Source organism: Canis lupus, chromosome 8 (assembly GCF_048164855.1).
Source record: "Canis lupus baileyi chromosome 8, mCanLup2.hap1, whole genome shotgun sequence".
In the NCBI taxonomy this organism is placed as follows: Eukaryota; Metazoa; Chordata; class Mammalia; order Carnivora; family Canidae; genus Canis; species Canis lupus.
Genome location: NC_132845.1, coordinates 11,928,335 through 11,944,970, shown reverse-complemented (window position 1 = coordinate 11,944,970; position 16,636 = coordinate 11,928,335). Strand labels below are relative to the sequence as shown.

Genomic DNA, 16,636 nt, shown 5'->3' with positions numbered 1-16,636 from the left:
AGGTCAGAATATTACCTTTATTAAAGGAAAAGGATCACATGACAAAGATAAAATGCCATCTGTAGACCTGAGTTGGGCAACTGGGGGGAAGGGTGGAGGGCGGTTTTAGTTTTTAATTGCCAGAGTCCTACAATGTATGTAACCAGTACCACGGACAGGACTTGTTTTATATTTATTATTAGGACCTTTCTTAGGTTAGGTAACATGGGAAGCAGAGTCTGAGGCAGGTATTTCTGGGAGGCTTACAGAGCTCTCGGAACTATCAGGGAAGCAGAATTGGGGAGAAGTTTAATGTGGTTGCAACAAAGGCTCTGCAAATTCCTCAGAGAGGGAGCTCTGGAGTTGGGAGGGCCCTTCAGAGCTGTCCCAAAATGAAGCAAAGGATGAGGAGGCCAAGCCTTTGTACTGTGGCATTCAATGAGGGCTGCCACTGGGGAGAAGGTTTAAGATCCCGTCAGCCCAGGGCAGTCCTGGGCCGAGACTCACTGGGAGCCCATCAGCAGGCAACTCCTCTGGCGGCTGGGGAAAAGAGTGCCTGGTCCTGGATGGGGACTCTGAGGGCAAACCACCACATCCACTACCACACTGTAATTGTAAAGAGTTTAATGAACTGTTTTCAAAAACAGTTCTTTTAATGATACTACTCATTTTCACAGATTTTATTGTATTTCATCTTCGTGTACACACGGACATGTCAATCCTGTTTACTAAGCGATATTCAATGGGTTTCCTATAGAGCAATGAACCTTAACAGGCAGCTTTTAATTGGCCCACATAGGCAACCACATTACTATTAATTCCACAGCTACCGCATAAAATAAAACCATTGCTTCTCAAACTCTAGAGCAATTAGACCTCTCGGCTATTTGGCTAACTCTGCTTCATGATACCCAATGCAGTTAATTATATTTTTTGATGTTAATAGTCTCTGTCAGTCTCAAGCATAACTTCTCTTTGATGAATATTTAAATTATATTTGAATAAAAAATAATCTTGGTTACATTTCATATTCAGTAATCATCACAGCTTAATAAAGGTCTACTCGTCAAGGGTTGAAATAAATGGCAATGCACATATAAAGGTCCCAAATCAACTTATCAGATAATGTATTTGTAATGACCATTATTTATCTTTCTGTCTAACATACCTGTTTATATACATTTTCAAATAGCATATTCTCATTCACCTAACAACCCACAAATAGATTTCAAAAGTTACTTACAAACATTCTTTCAAATTATATATGCAGAAATCCATGAATTAACAATGAGAACATCTTAGGACTGGGTCATAATTTAATGTATGGAAAAAATACCAAATATGACATATCCTAGAAAAACTAGAGTCCTTTCTCTTGCTTCTTCTTGCTGCATTGTTTTGGCTACTTCCAAGAATAATAATGGGGGAAAAAGGTTTGATTTTCTAACACATTTTTTGATTATGAATTTTATAGAAACCCACAAGTGATTACTAAAGAGAAGTAACTTAAAAATACTATTTTTTTCTTCATATAAAGGATGTAACAGGCCTGTGGGGTTAGGTTGAAGGAAACTTGCAAAAATGGGGAACAGAGTGAATGGGAGAAAAGTGTAAAAGCAAAACCCATTAGTACAATTCCTTAAAAATTTGTTTAAACCTCATTCAGTTCAAAAACTCCCTTAGTTTAGCCTACATCATAATAGAAAGGTTTTAAACAAAGCATTTATTTAACTAAACTGTGAAAATGGGTTTTTTATCTTAAATCTTTAATGAATAAATGAATGTTTTGTTATCTTATCTACTTAATTAGTGCCCCTTAATAAACTGGTTTGTTAAATTTTTAATTTTTTCACATTCTCATCCCAAATTCTAAATCCTTAGACTATAATGGAGACCCAATGAAATAAAATTAAAAAGATACAACTGAAATGTCTTGAAATGTATACATCAATCTATGAATGTCGAGTAGAACACAGCCAATTTTTCAAAATCGTAACATTATAAACAAAAATGGTAGGGACAGATTCAAGTTCTGAGAGGTCTAAAGCTTATAAATTTTAGGGGTATCACTTTAGGAAAAAAAAGTAGAAAACTAGGTACCAAAGTGAATAATTATTTAGGAAAAAAAAAGAAATTACAACAAACAACACATTTTTAAAAGCCAACAAATATCACAAGCAACAAAATCCAAAAAAAACTGGAAAGATATTTTAATAAATTAATTACCGGCATTACTTTATGATATTTTCCTTACTAATTTTTTCATCACAAATCCTCATTGTCTCATATATATAATGATTTCACAGTGTCACTTTCCGTAATTTTGGTTATCCTGTAGAACAGCTGCTCAAAATTTGTTGTTTATTTATTCCTGATAGTTGGGATACATAAAGTGTATGCCTACAATGTCACACAGGTGCTCATGTTTGTTGAACTGCTACAGCCTATGCCCCCAAAATACAGGTATTCTGATAAATTCTATTTTATATGATACTCATTAAAAGAGGGGATCAGTATGTTGTTTTTAATAATAAGTACTGCACCTGATATGTTGTCTATGTACTCCCCCAAGAATATACAGAACTTCTTGTTTTGATTAGTTATATCTGAGAACCAAATCCTCTACTTACTATTTAACACATTTAATGACTAAAAAGATTCCACAGACTAGCTTCTGGCTCCATACATTTCAAACATTATTTCTCCTCCACTTGCCACATACTTCAGGTGCCATAGGACACATTCAAATTGTAATATGACATCTGGCCTTGCACATTTATGTCACAATCAGTAAAGCAATATAATGAATAATAGGAGTAATTCTAGACACCATTTCTTCACCAGAATAGCCAGCAATAACTAAACTGTACACGAGTGTCTGCAAAACCACATAAAAATACCCCACTAAATCCAAACTGAATTTATTGCCAACTGAACCTCTACTTAACAGAATCCCAGTAGCTCTTGGCTACTCCTAAGTGACTATAAGTGAGGGGAACTGTAACAGAGAAGAAGTCAGAGAATGAAATCAAAATCTTAAAAGATTGTGTTTAAATATCATACTTCAGCAAACTTTACAAAAACAGATGACCCTTTGAGCACACTGCTAGGGGCCCTAACAATGCCTTATAAGAGCCTGTGCAAGTGAACGGCTCTGACATTTAAGATTCATTAGCGTCATGGTAAATCCAATTTTAGAAACAGAGTAATATTTTCACAAATTAAAGGTGAGTTCTGTAACAGTGACAGGTCTCTGGACTGAAAAATATGAACAGAAAGACCACTGCTGGGTGCTTGGGCGGCGTCCGGCTCTTGGTTTCGGCTCATGGTCAAGATCCTGGGGTCCTGAGGTCAAGCCCCAAGGCAGACTCCGCACTCAGTGTGGAGTCTGAGATTCTTTCTGCCCCTTTTCCTGCCTTCTCTCTCTAAAATAAATAAATCTTAAAAAAAAAAAAGGAGAGAGAGACCACTGCTATCATCTCAAGGCAACTCATACAGAGTGACTATCATTTCAGACACACTCTTTAAGGCCATGGCGAGTGTGTTGAGGTGAATTCTAAAACCATGTCTGTGTTGGCTGTACATGACACATGAAATATTAGGAGAACGGCGACAATGTATTAGTTAAACAATATACTTGACTGATTTATGTGAAATAAGTATCAAGACTACAGAATTGTTCGCTTCTTTTTATTTCTTCAAAACCTGATTTTTCCTAGAAACATCAGAGATATTAGGTCCAAACCTGTGAAATAGCAAGCAATAAAACCTGTAACTAAATTGCTATACAGTATTTCAAGAAAATACACACCAAAGTAAAAAGAATAGTTCTTTAAAACCTGTAAGCAGATAAATACATAATGCTATCAGAAACCTAATTATCCACAATAATTTTCTTTAGGCAATGTACAAAATAGTGTATTGATACTGGTGTTTTTTTGTTACTGCTGCTATTGCTAGTATGCTCTCGGTACAATTTCATTATATGATATACAGAAAAATTAGCAAGGCCATAATATATGGCAACTTACTCTTTTAAAATAATTCAATATCAAATATTTTTCTCTCTTCATTTGATAAAATTAGCCAATAGAATATATTAAACATTTTACTGATTTGCAATTGCTACTTGCTTTTGAGTGACAAAGCAGAGCTGCTCAAATACTAGTAAGAAAATAAAGTAAGGATGTGGAATAAAACAATGACTAAGGATTTTTTCCTCTACCAAATAACATATAGGATTTTTTTAAACATTTTTTTTAAAGATTTTATATTTATTTATTTATTTATTTATTTATTTATTTATTTATTCATGAGAGACAGAGAGAGAGAGTGAGAGAGAGTGAGAGAGAGAGAGGAAGAGGGAGAAGCAGGCTCCATGCAGGAAACCTGACGTGGGATTTGATCCCGGGTCTCCAGGATTAGGCCCTGGGCTGAAGGCAGCGCTAAACCGCTGAGCCACGGGGGCTGCCCCATATAGGACTTTTTACTCACTTAAAGATCTCAAGAAGATAAAAAGGATACTTAGAATGGAAGATTCTCATCTTCACTCAAAATTATGTTTTATTATCATTTATTACATAATAAAATATATAATAAATAGTATATTTTAGACAGTGAAATTATTTCAAAGCTTTAATGAATATATGTCCTAATTTCCTGGTAATAAACATGCTGATAAGAAGTTGCACTACATCAAAAACAACAACAACAACAACAAAACCCCTCTAAAATGTGAAGTTACAATTCATAATTTATTTTTTTATAATGGTAGAAATATGTTATTACATTTCAAAAGCATTTGCTTATGAGTTTTTGGTGGACAGTGGGGAGAGAAAGCCAAATCAAAAGAAAAATAGTGAATATGTCTTATTTGAAAATCTAGAAAATTTCATTTCTATTCTCTATAACTGATTAAGCATCTATTTTTATTTGCTTAAGCTATAACATTTTTTTAAAAAAAAGATGCTTGTAAAACATACTTATATATGACACTAGTAGTATGTCACCAGAGGCAGCTATAAACACTAAATAGAAATCACACTTAGGTACAAAACAAAGTACTCAATTGGGTATTTGAAACTAGTCTTATGTAAGCAGATACAGTGTGCTTTCATTTAGTTACTTAACATTGATTATGTAGTACATTTAGGGAATATAACACTGAGTTGGACTTGGTTTCTGTCAATTAACATAATTAATGTTTAAATTGACTTGTAAATAGAGACCAGTATTTTACTGTGATGAAGTAAGGAATGTTCAGAGTAAATACTGCCGGGTATATGACATTATATGTACTATTGAAATACCTCTGTAATCTCATCTGAATCATTTTTCAAATGAGAAAGCTGGAGTAAATAATACCTAAGACTATGAAAAGCATTATGAACAGATTATTTACACCAATATTGAAATTTGTATGTCATATCAATATTCAGGTTTGCTTTTATTTCTTCACCTCTCCACCTTGGTTTCAAAAATAAAGACTATTTCTAAAAGTAAAAAATGAAGCAAAATCTCCAGAGTTAAAATGAGATATGCCTTTCCTTCTGAAAATCAACTTCCTTTTCTTTTACCTGACCAGTATCCAAAAATCAAACTCAAACTTTTTAAGCTTTATTATTATTTTATTATTTATTATTATTTAAGATATTATTCAAACCTCTTTTTTTTAAAGATTTTATTTCTTTGAAAGAGAGAGAGAAGGAGGGGTGCACACAGAGAGAAGTAGACTCCCCAGTAAGTAGAGCCCGATGTGGGGCTCGATCCCAGGACCCTGAGATCATGACCTGAGCCGAAGGCAGACAGCTAACCGAATGAATCATCAAGGAACCCCTTATTCAAACCTCTTAATTCACTGAATAATCTTTAGGAAATACTGAAGATCAGTAATGTTTTGTCCTGAGGAAAAATGGCCCTGGCTTCCTAGACAAAAGGCATAATATAAAAGGTTAAAAACACACATATTAAACAAAAGGACCAGAGAAAACTGGCAATTCATACTTATTCTCTCAGTCCTCATTATCCAGTAGGATTGTTTTACTAATTTTTATTTTAAAAGGAGAAACAAAGGACCCTGTAGGCCAGAATCTTTGATGTGACATTGTTTCTTTCTTCTGCATTTGATAAGCGGGGTCGTAAGGGATATTTAGATTATTTGTCTTCTAAGCCATTTTACAATTTATTAGTCTTTCTTGCACAGTAAATGTGAATGTTTAATATGTTTCATGTTTATTACCGCCAACAGTCTCCCCTTCCTATAATGAATGCTTTGGTTTAAATGCCCATCAGTAAGTGACATGCAAAGTATGTGTCCAATTAGATATACCAATTAGAGCTTTAATGGTTATTTATTACTATACTAAGGATCAAGAGTCTATACTAGTGACCTCCCAATCCTTGGCCAAAGAGAAATGCTTGTAATTTCAGTTAGTTGTCTTAAAGCAATTCGGCCAAGAGTAAGAGAATTAGTGGAAATCCGTCACCTAACAGAAAATAAGCTACGTATACTGCATGAAGATGATGAGTTAAGTAGCATCTGAGTTATTTATTTTTCCCCAGATACATTTAATCTTAATGGACAAATGGCTGATAAATCTGACACCACAGATAGATAAAAGCACTTCGGATAAACAGCATATAGGTAAGAATGTAGTTGTTCAGAAACAGCAGGCTTCAATCCTATGAGAATGAACAGGTTCAGTGAATAAATATACAAAGCAAGAGAAAAGTCTCCCTGACCAGCAAGTATTTATAATGGTGCAAGAAAATACACAAATTCCCAAAATATTATAGATATCAAATTAGATGAAAAGACAGATTTGGCTTATTTTTTCCTTCCAAAAAGTTCCATTAGTAAGAAAGGGATGTATCTTAAAAAGGTTTTAAATGTATTGTTACCTATAAAGAGAGATCAGGAAACAGAAAAATAATTAAACTCATTTAGCTCTGACTTGGATACAAAGCTTCTTTATGAAGACTGAACGATCAATATAAAAGTTGAGAGGGTTGTGTGTCAAGGAGAATATACCCACACTGAAATCTACAATCATGAAGTCTCCCAGAGAGAATACCTGCAGAACCGTGACTACATTCTAATGGATTATCTTGGTTAAATTTTGAGAAGCTTCCAATATTCATCAGTTCTTATAGAAAGGTTTTGCATATAATATGTGTATTAGAGTCACTCTTTTAAATACTTTACACACACTTAATAGCTTATCAGTATATGTGAAAATACCAGAAATGTACTTTTAGAACCTAGATAACAGAATAATTAATACTAGCTGTTAATTATCGTAATAATAAACTTTTATGTCACTAAAAAATTAATGAGATTCTAGGTATAGACGAAGTTTCAGCCTCTATAGCATATAATTCAACCTTTCTAAAGGTTCACAGAGTGAAAAGAGGGGTATCATGTTGTCACGCCTTCCCAAGGATATTTTTAAAATAAGTGAGGAGGGTATACATGCTGCAGTGTGGACATGATATACTGACTGCAATGATAGTGGATTCCCTGATGTAATGAAAGGGAACTAGAACATGATGAATCCCAAGTTCCCCAGCAGTTCTAACAATGCTATTCAATAACTCTCTTAAAATAGAAACAATTGCCTATGTTCCTACCACCCCCCTACCCCCACAGAGGGTCCCTAGTTATGTGCCTTGACTGATAACAAGAATGGGAAGCAGTAAGGCAGAGGGAAAGATCCTTATGCTTATTTCAGCCTAAGGCATTGTCTTAGTGCATGGTCCTTTCCATGGAGCCTTACGTCTAGCCACATGCTGGCAATATGCACTAAATTTTCGAGACTCACTCTGCACCTACTGTAATGCAACCAGTCATGTAACAGAAAAAGTAATGCACATACATACACAATAACACATTTCTTTAAATCCTCATACACAAAAGAAACTCACTACTTGAGTTACTATTGGATTGGCATGTTATGTAAAATGTAATTATGCTTAGAGATAATAGATTGGGATACTGATGGGTTTAGAAAAGGGAAATTCACGGATAGAAAAGTTACTGAATGGTATATAGGATGGAAATAGATGAATCTGGTTCCTACATATTTGAGCTTACTTCCATCATCTCAACCAACGTGGAAAAGATTTAGGCTCTGAAATAAGCTTTATCACCTACTTATTTGGCTTAATTTCATGAAAATGTACCCAAGTTCTAGAAGCAAATTTTTTCCCTTTAAGACAAAAGTCTCTGAATTATACCCCTACTTTATAAATCTAGGTCATCTATTTATTCATTGTTGGCTCTGTGATTAGGGAAATACCTAATTCTTCTGGTCTAGGCAAGACTGAATGCCATTTTCTTGATTTCTATTCTGAAACTCTATCATGAAAATCTTACATGTTCTTTTATTTGGGCTATCTAAATGGAATAAAAAGTATTCATTATCAATGAGAAAAAAACTGTACATCTTTTATACATTATTATTATTATTATTATTATTATTATTATACTATTATTAACTTCACTACTGGCATTATGAGACATTATCTTCTTGTGCCCGTTCTGGTTTTCTTTCTTTTTTTTTTTTTTTTTTTAAGATTTTATTTATTTATTCATGAAAGACACAGAGAGAAAGGCAGAGACCTAGGGACAGGAAGAAGCAGGATCCCTGTGGGGAGCCTGATGCGGGACTTGATCCCAGCATCCTGGGATCACGACCTGAGCCAAAGGCAGACACTCAACCACTGAGCCACCGAGGTGCCCTGTTCTGGTTTTCTTGATGGCAACTATACCTCTGTCCCTTATATGCAGATGTACTCTATAGAGTTTTTGCATCCTTAAACTATATAACTTCTGTGAATAAAATCTATTCACCAGCAACTGTCAACTTGTGTTTATGTACGTTCTTTCACTACTCTTGTGAGTGCCAAATCCATATAAACAACTGCTTGCTGAACTATTTATTTATATGCATGCTTGTTCCCAAACAAACTTAAAGAAACTTAAATGGGTAGTATAACAATAAAAAATATACTGAACTTTATTTAATAAGAAACATAACATAGTTAGTTATGCTATGAGGTTCTAGCAAGTTGCTGTGTACATGTGGGCCAAAATTTTGGCCAGAAGTTTTAAAAGAACCAGACTAGCTCTCCATGTCTAGGGCAGCCTTTAATGTCTGTGGGCAACTTCAAAACAAAAACAGTCTATTTTTTAATCAATTACACAAAATATACCTTTCTTGCCATAAGAAAAAACTGAGGTATGTATTCTTTCTATATTCTTTAGGGGAATACATATTACTTTCAGAACCTCTTTGTATTGACAGAAGTATGCTGATGCATATCTGATAGTAGGAGTTAACTCTGTAGCCCATCCACTGTAAAACCTCACCTACCCATGCACATTAACCTAACATTAAATATTGAAAAAGAGTACATATTTACCTTCAGATCTCTAAATCAAAGTGCTAAAAACTTAAGGGCATATTAAAAAGCATCGTTTAAGGCAGCAAACTACCTTGATCAGAATGGGCAGGCTCTCAGAGTAAAAACACTAACAAAGGGAGAGTCATAAATGACGCTGGAAGACGATTTCAGATACAATTTAGCACTTTAAGAAACTAGATTGTACCTGAGTGCTGCAAAAACCCAAAATTGTTAGCAAAATTCTAATTTCCTTATTCATCAAATACTTCAGAGAGTAGTACGTTTTTTATTGTTTGTGTTGCTTTGATAAAATCAAAGTGCTGAAACTGTTGCACAATTTTTTAGGGTACCTCACTATAATTACCTCCGAAGAGTGCTAAAAACATTTCTAATGGTGATTATTTTATAAAGTATTAAAATACATAGCATTTTAGAGAAGAATTTCATTTCTCACTTTTTCGGATGAGCCATTTGTTGTACTCATAAGACAAGTGTACTATCAGTTCCTAATAGAGTCTTTGTTTCACACTTTTAAATGAACAGGAAATAGAAATCGGAGATAAATAACAATTACTAACACTTTTGCCACCACCACAGTCAAAATTACAAGTTTATTTAGTTACTTGGCTCTCAACTGCTGGGGTAATGAAAGTAAGGGAGAGAGTGTAAAAGCCTTGAGATACAAACATATTTTAATTTTAATGGTATTAAGTGTGCGCTTTTCTCCATCATTATATTTTAGAAATTTAATAGAAAACCTCAAGTGCTTTTTTTGAGCTTTCTAGAGAGAAATATTTTCTCTTAAAGCAAAAAGTGTCTCTTTTCTACATTATCAAATGTCATACTTTCTAACAATTATAAATAGAAAATTTGCTAATATTATTAGGAATATGATAAAAATAACTTTGTAAATTCTAAAAGAGTATTTTTCAATTAAAACAAAAAAAACAGGGATATACTTAAAAAATGGGGTGCCTGTGTGGCTCAGTTGGTGAAGCGTGAGACACTTGTTCTGGGGTCATGAGTTCAAGTCCCACAAAGAGCTTACTTAAAAAAACCAGGGCACTCCGTCATTATTCAGTAATAATTCACCTGCAAAAATACTGTCTGCATATTTTCTTACAGTAATTTGAAACTATGTACCAGTCAAATATGGAAGACTTCCTTAAAGGGTTATATTCCGACATATGTAGAATGAAGTACTTACAGGCTACCATTATGAAACTCATTTTTAAGTCCTCTTAACATTGTCTTCCTGTTACTAGTGTTCTTGTTTAAATTGTCATTGTGCTGATTAAGTAATTATAAGCCACAAGTATAATACAACAATTTAAAAATGGGGGTACTACAGCTAGTTCTGGAATTAACCCCTTATTTGCACTAATACATCATAAATTGTGGAGATTTTGATAACAAGGGTACAGTGAACAACTGTATGCTTCCACAGAACTTAAATATCCCCCAAACTCTAGTTCCTTTTAAAGTATTATCAAAAACGCAGTTCTGCTTTTATAACATAATGAGACAATGAAAAAAAATTTATCCTGTACCTTTCCTATACTGTGTAATTATATTTAATAAGTACAAATATGATTAAGAGTTTTTGTTAGATATCGAACTATGTATTTAAATCTATAAATCCACAAATGTTAAGTTACCTACCATGTAGGTAGGCCAACTCAAGGCCTCAAGGCCAACTTTTTCAGACCCTCTCTCTGTACCAACTCCTCTGATTTTTTTCTTGCCAATTTTGTAAGAACAGGTAATGGCACATAATAATTCTTTACTTCTCACTTCTCTCTGGCCTACTTTTAGATGCTCATCTAATATCGCTACAATGGAACAGTTCAACATCTAAGGAATAGATAAATAATCAATTATTAGTGGCTGCTTTTATTGTCTCCCTAGCACGAGCAGTTCCCCAGTTTTTAAATACTATGGGAAAACTGTCCTATTACAATGTACTGGAGCACAGAATCCACTTTTCCCAAGAAGGTAAGTTATTTTACAGTTTATTTCATAGGCCAGATTCCAAATGCCACACAATCCATAATGAACTTCTGTTTTAAATTTTAAAAACCTTTCTCAAGTGCCATTTATGCACATGAGATTTTTGCCTTAGCTTTTTAATAATGACACTTTAAAAACCAAAATTAAAACATTTTTTAAAAAGCTTATATTTAAAGTAATCCCTATACCCAATGTGGGGCTCAAACTCACAATCCTGAGACTGAATTGCATGCTCTATTAACTGAGCCAGCCAGGTGCCCCCAAAATAAAAACATTTTGATGGAAAGCTTTTAAAAGTATTATATATGTTCTCTGGTTTCTTAAAAAAAAATCTTGGCCAGTATTAACACTAAAGAAAAACTTTGTAATGTGCTACTTAGAATATGGGTAACACATATTGTCTGTGAAATCAGGGATTTTACAGTAATTTGTACCCATATTCTTATGGCATGGGTATTTTGAAAATAGTTTTTCCATTTTTTTCTTCATTGCCTCTTAATTACCTTTTGATGGTTTCATTCTGCCTACACTAAACAGATCTCAGTCTGGAAAATTTGCGATTCTACTTTAAGGTACATTAATAAATACACCAGAAAGCTAGATAGAATATTGTGTCCAGAGCAGGGGAAAAGAGGCAAGAGAAGAGGGTGAAGGCTTTGAATAGATAGATGAAGTTTTCCTTAGTACACAAAATACAAAAGCAGTAATGTATAATAAACTCTGTGATACTTAAATGTTCCTTCAGAGAGTCTCTATGTTCCAAATAACTCCGACTGCTGGAATATCATTGTACTAGCTTGACCATAAGTAACTATGATTTTAATATCTTATATATAAGAAAATTTTAATTAAGATGCCAAATGTAGCAAAATTGAGGGGAAAAAAAGAGGTCAGAAGTTAGGTGCTCTGTAGTAAGGCAGAGGAAAAGCAATACCTTTCCCTCAGCAGTTTTTTGGTATTTTATCTATATGTAGGAAGGAAATTATCCCATTAAGAGATATCATTTACATATTTAAATTTTATAACACACTTTACAACACATATTTTTTTTAGAAAAAAGTTTTTTAAGATTCATTTATTTGAGAGAGAAACAGAGAGGAGGGGCAGAGGGAGAGAGAGAGAATCTCAAGTAGACTCTTTGCTGAGTGCCAAGTCAGATGCTCGCCTTGATCTCACAACCCTGAGATCATAAGCTGAGCTACTGAACCAAGTGTCCGATCCCAACTGACTGAACCATGCAGGTGCCCCTCCTACACCATCATTTTAAAAACAATTTTAAAAACCAATGAGGTGTCTATATATGTATATAGACAGAGAGAAAGAGAGAGAACACATATGTTTTTGTAACTTGAATTTGCTATTTTTACTTTGTTTTTTTTAAAAGCTAAGGCTTAAGAGAATGAGAAGATAAACCACAGACTGGTAGCAAATATTTGCAAAAGCCCGTAAGAACTGTTACTGATTACAAAATAGGCAAAAGATGACCAGACACCTCACCAATGAAGACATACAGATGGCAAGTAAGCATATTAAAAATATTCGATAGGTCACTGGGGAATCAAAACTACGACATATCACTACCTACCCATCGGAATGGCAAAACTACTTACGATATAACAATGGTGGATGCGTGCCATCATGTATTTTGAAAACCAAAGGAATACACACCACCAAGAATAAACCCTCATGTAAACTATGGACTCTGGGTGATAATGAGGTGTCAATATAGATTCATTATAGCAAATGAACCACTGTGATGCAGGATGTCGATAACTAGGGAGGCTGTGCCTGTGAAGCAATGGGAGTATGGTAACTCTGTACTTCCTCTGCTCATTTTTGATGTAAAAAATATCAATAAAAACAATTAAGGAGCAGGGTACCCCAGTGGCTCAGTCAGTTAAGCATCTGACTCTTGATTTTGGCTCAGGTCATGATGTCAGGGTTGTGAGACTGAGTCAGCCCCTAAGTCAGCCCTGTGTGTGTGTGTGTGTGTGTGTGTGTGTGTATGTGTATGTGTATGTGTGTGTGTCTCTCTCCCCCTGTGCTCAGTGGGGAAGTCTGCTTGAGGATACTTTCTTTCTCTCTTCTGCCCCTCCTCCCTCTCTAAAATAAATAAATATTTTTTAAAAAATTAAGGACCAGTTATTGCCAAAGACCCAGAAAGTTAAACATTTTTGATATAAAAATATTCCAAATTTCTGCAGACTTAAAAAAATACGATTACATTTCAAATATTATTCTTATTCTGTATTTTATGGTTCATAAAAATGAAATGATAGGTATTGCACAGTCCTTCTGATATGTCAAACTATATAAAATGATATAGAGATTTAAATGTTGAAAGCTTAAAAGTAGAAATCAACATTAGTAAGTAAAACCCTCATTCGGTTTAATAAATGGGCTGAGATGTGGACTTCATTCACCTACTTTGGAATTATTACATTAATTTTACCCATTTGGAAGTAGTAGCTGAAATGGGATATTAACACATAAGTATTTACCTTTGAGTCATAATTTTGAAGGCATCTGGGAGGTAGCAGTCTGTATTCTCCATCTGAAATGGGTCAGCGTCACAAATCTTGTCATCTGTCCGACCATAATTAGCGCTCTCAATCATGATGACATCACTGCCTGGACATCGCAGGTCTATAGAATAACCTTCACAGGATAATTCTCGTCTAACTAACCCGAATGGTAAAGCTGCTCTGCTGAAACCTTAAAAATGAAAAAAAGAAAAAGAAAATTAAAATGAACACATTTATGAAATACTTCAATAAGGCATTTTCAAGTAATATGATTCATGTTTATATTTAAGAGATGTCACAAAAAGTATTTAAGTTATCCATTCCTGCATTTATTAAACAATTTGTTAACTGTTTACTATACTTCAATAAGTTTAGTTTTTTTAATATATGTCTTTAGCTGGACTATTCACCTATATAATACAACCTAAAATTACTCAAAATATTTTCTGTATATAATCTACTCACAATCAGAAACTAAGTGGCTCTTTCTAAGTAAATCCAAAGAAAAATCACCAATTTAATCAACAGATTTATAAATAATGACAAGCTTTACAAATACAGAATGTAACAACTAATCAAGAAACAATCTTCATTTAGGCAGTGGGATAAAAGCTGATATACACGGACTGTACTTTCTCATTTAATGTATGTATGTTCGTTGTTGTTTAGTAGCATTATCTAAAACATTCTTTTGTCTTTCCCCAACCAAAAACTAAGTCACTATCCAATAACATACTTCGGACACAACAATTTATGTCAATTTATAGGTACTTTATTTAAAACTGGCATAAATGGAAACATGCAGCAGTTGAGCATTCAAAGGAGCCAAAACTGGGCAGCCTGGGTGGCTCAGCGGTTTAGTGCCGCCTTCGGTCTAGGGCATGATCCTGGAGACCCGGGATCGAGTCCCGCGTCGGGGTCCCTGCATGGAGCCTGCTTCTACCTGTCTCTGCCTCTCTCTCTCTGTATCTCTCATGAATAAATAAATTTAAAAAATCTTAAAAAAAACAAAAAACAAAAAACAAAGGAGCCAAAACTGCTCCAATCCAATCCAATAAGCTGAAACAACCCAGAAGAGCAAAATTTGTCTTAGATTCACTTTTGTCATCTACAGAACAGAGATGAAATACCCATGATGCTACTTCTCCTACCAGTGTGACTCTAAAATAAGATCATGCACATAACGGTGCTCAATTAAAAGTGCTACATGAATTTAAGTGTGGTGTATTAGAAACAGTGTAGGAAACTTCTGTTCATGAGTGCTGAAAAAGATTACCAGACGGAATCAACCACGGGACCCATGAAGTAGTAACACAGCCACAGGACAAAGGGTAAAGACAGAGAAAGACAAGAACCGCCAAGAACTACTGTGTGAGTGAAGTCCATCTTCACTCTGTTGGTATTCCACCCATGGCTTAGCTACCACTGTCAAAAACTTCTCCAATTTCTTCTGGCTCAGTTTCTTATTTCAATTTTCTAACCTATCACCATCTCAAACATTCCTGTTATAAAAGATTAGCAGTAATTTCAGTGTTTTTTCTCAACTCTATTCTTTTAATCATTCTGCATCATATAAATTATTCTTTATATCCCTTTTTATAGGAAAAAACCTGGCACTCAGAAGTAAACAGTTCCAAGTTATAAACTTTGAGTTGAAAAACTGGGTTACATCCAGGTCAGTCCAATCCCAAAACCTGTTTTGTTTAACTTTATTGTGCAATGCCTATCACTAATTCAATGAAACAGAGTCACCTGGTAAAAATAACATGCACCTTCTTCCTAACAGGCAAATAATCCTCCAGAGAGAGGTGACTGGGTTACTTTAAAAGGACTTAAAAATCACCAATTCTCAGACTTGGCTGAGCTCTCAGTTCTACTGAGAAAATTAAAGGTGTAATTGGAATGAAGAAAGCAGAAAAGGACACAACTTGGGAACACAGAAATCTTCAGAGGATTATGGCCTACCCTCAGCTTGGAAAGTTTTCACTAAGGTTTATTATGGTCTTATGAGATTAATAAAGTATATATAGAGATGCACTATCAGTGAAGAAGGAATACAGAAATGGAGCTAGACGAGACCATGGGGTGCCTTAGTTGATTAGGTGTCTGACTTTGACTCAGATCATGATCTCAGGCCCTGGGAGTGAGCCCTACACTTCAGGCTCCTTGCTCAGCAAGGAGTCTACTTGTCCCTCTCCCTCTGCCTTTCCCCCTGCTTATGCTCCTGTGTGCACTCTCTCTCAAATGTGTAAATAAAATCTAGAAAGAAAGAAAGAAAGAAAGAAAGAAAGAAAGAAAGCAAGCAAGCTAGACAAATGTCGAAACAGCCAGTAAACAGGCCAATCTTTCAAAAAGTTTGTGAAAGTTCATAAATAAACTTTTACACATTTATTATTGCTTTCTTCTGTTTCCTGATACTGCTGTATTGTACTGACTTTACAGATAATTTTAAAAAAACTAGTATTCTTATATTTGTTTTGATAGAAAATATACTTTACACCTTCACTTACTTCAGTGGCATAAGCTGTGTGAAACTGAAACAAGCAACATAACATTTTGAAACACAGAGTATTTTAGAGGCAGAGATCCTTTTAATTATAAATCTTTAACAAATGAGAATAAATCATATTATTTGAAAATACTATGAATGTTAGAACACATTATTAGAAGACTGGCTTGGAGCCATAATTCACAACTTTCACTACTTGTCAAAAATA

General features: G+C 34.4%; 1 protein-coding gene across 34 annotated transcripts in view; it reads right to left on the bottom strand.

Moving 5' to 3' along the window:
- The window catches only part of ADGRL2 (adhesion G protein-coupled receptor L2), a 619,854-nt gene that overhangs the window by 72,215 nt on the left and 531,003 nt on the right, over nt 1-16,636 (bottom strand). For all 34 annotated transcript variants that reach the window (XM_072834231.1, XM_072834225.1, XM_072834226.1 and 31 more), the window contains one exon: nt 13,896-14,109. In XM_072834231.1, the coding sequence (XP_072690332.1) occupies nt 13,896-14,109 (214 nt within the window). The remainder of the gene's footprint in view (nt 1-13,895; nt 14,110-16,636) is intronic.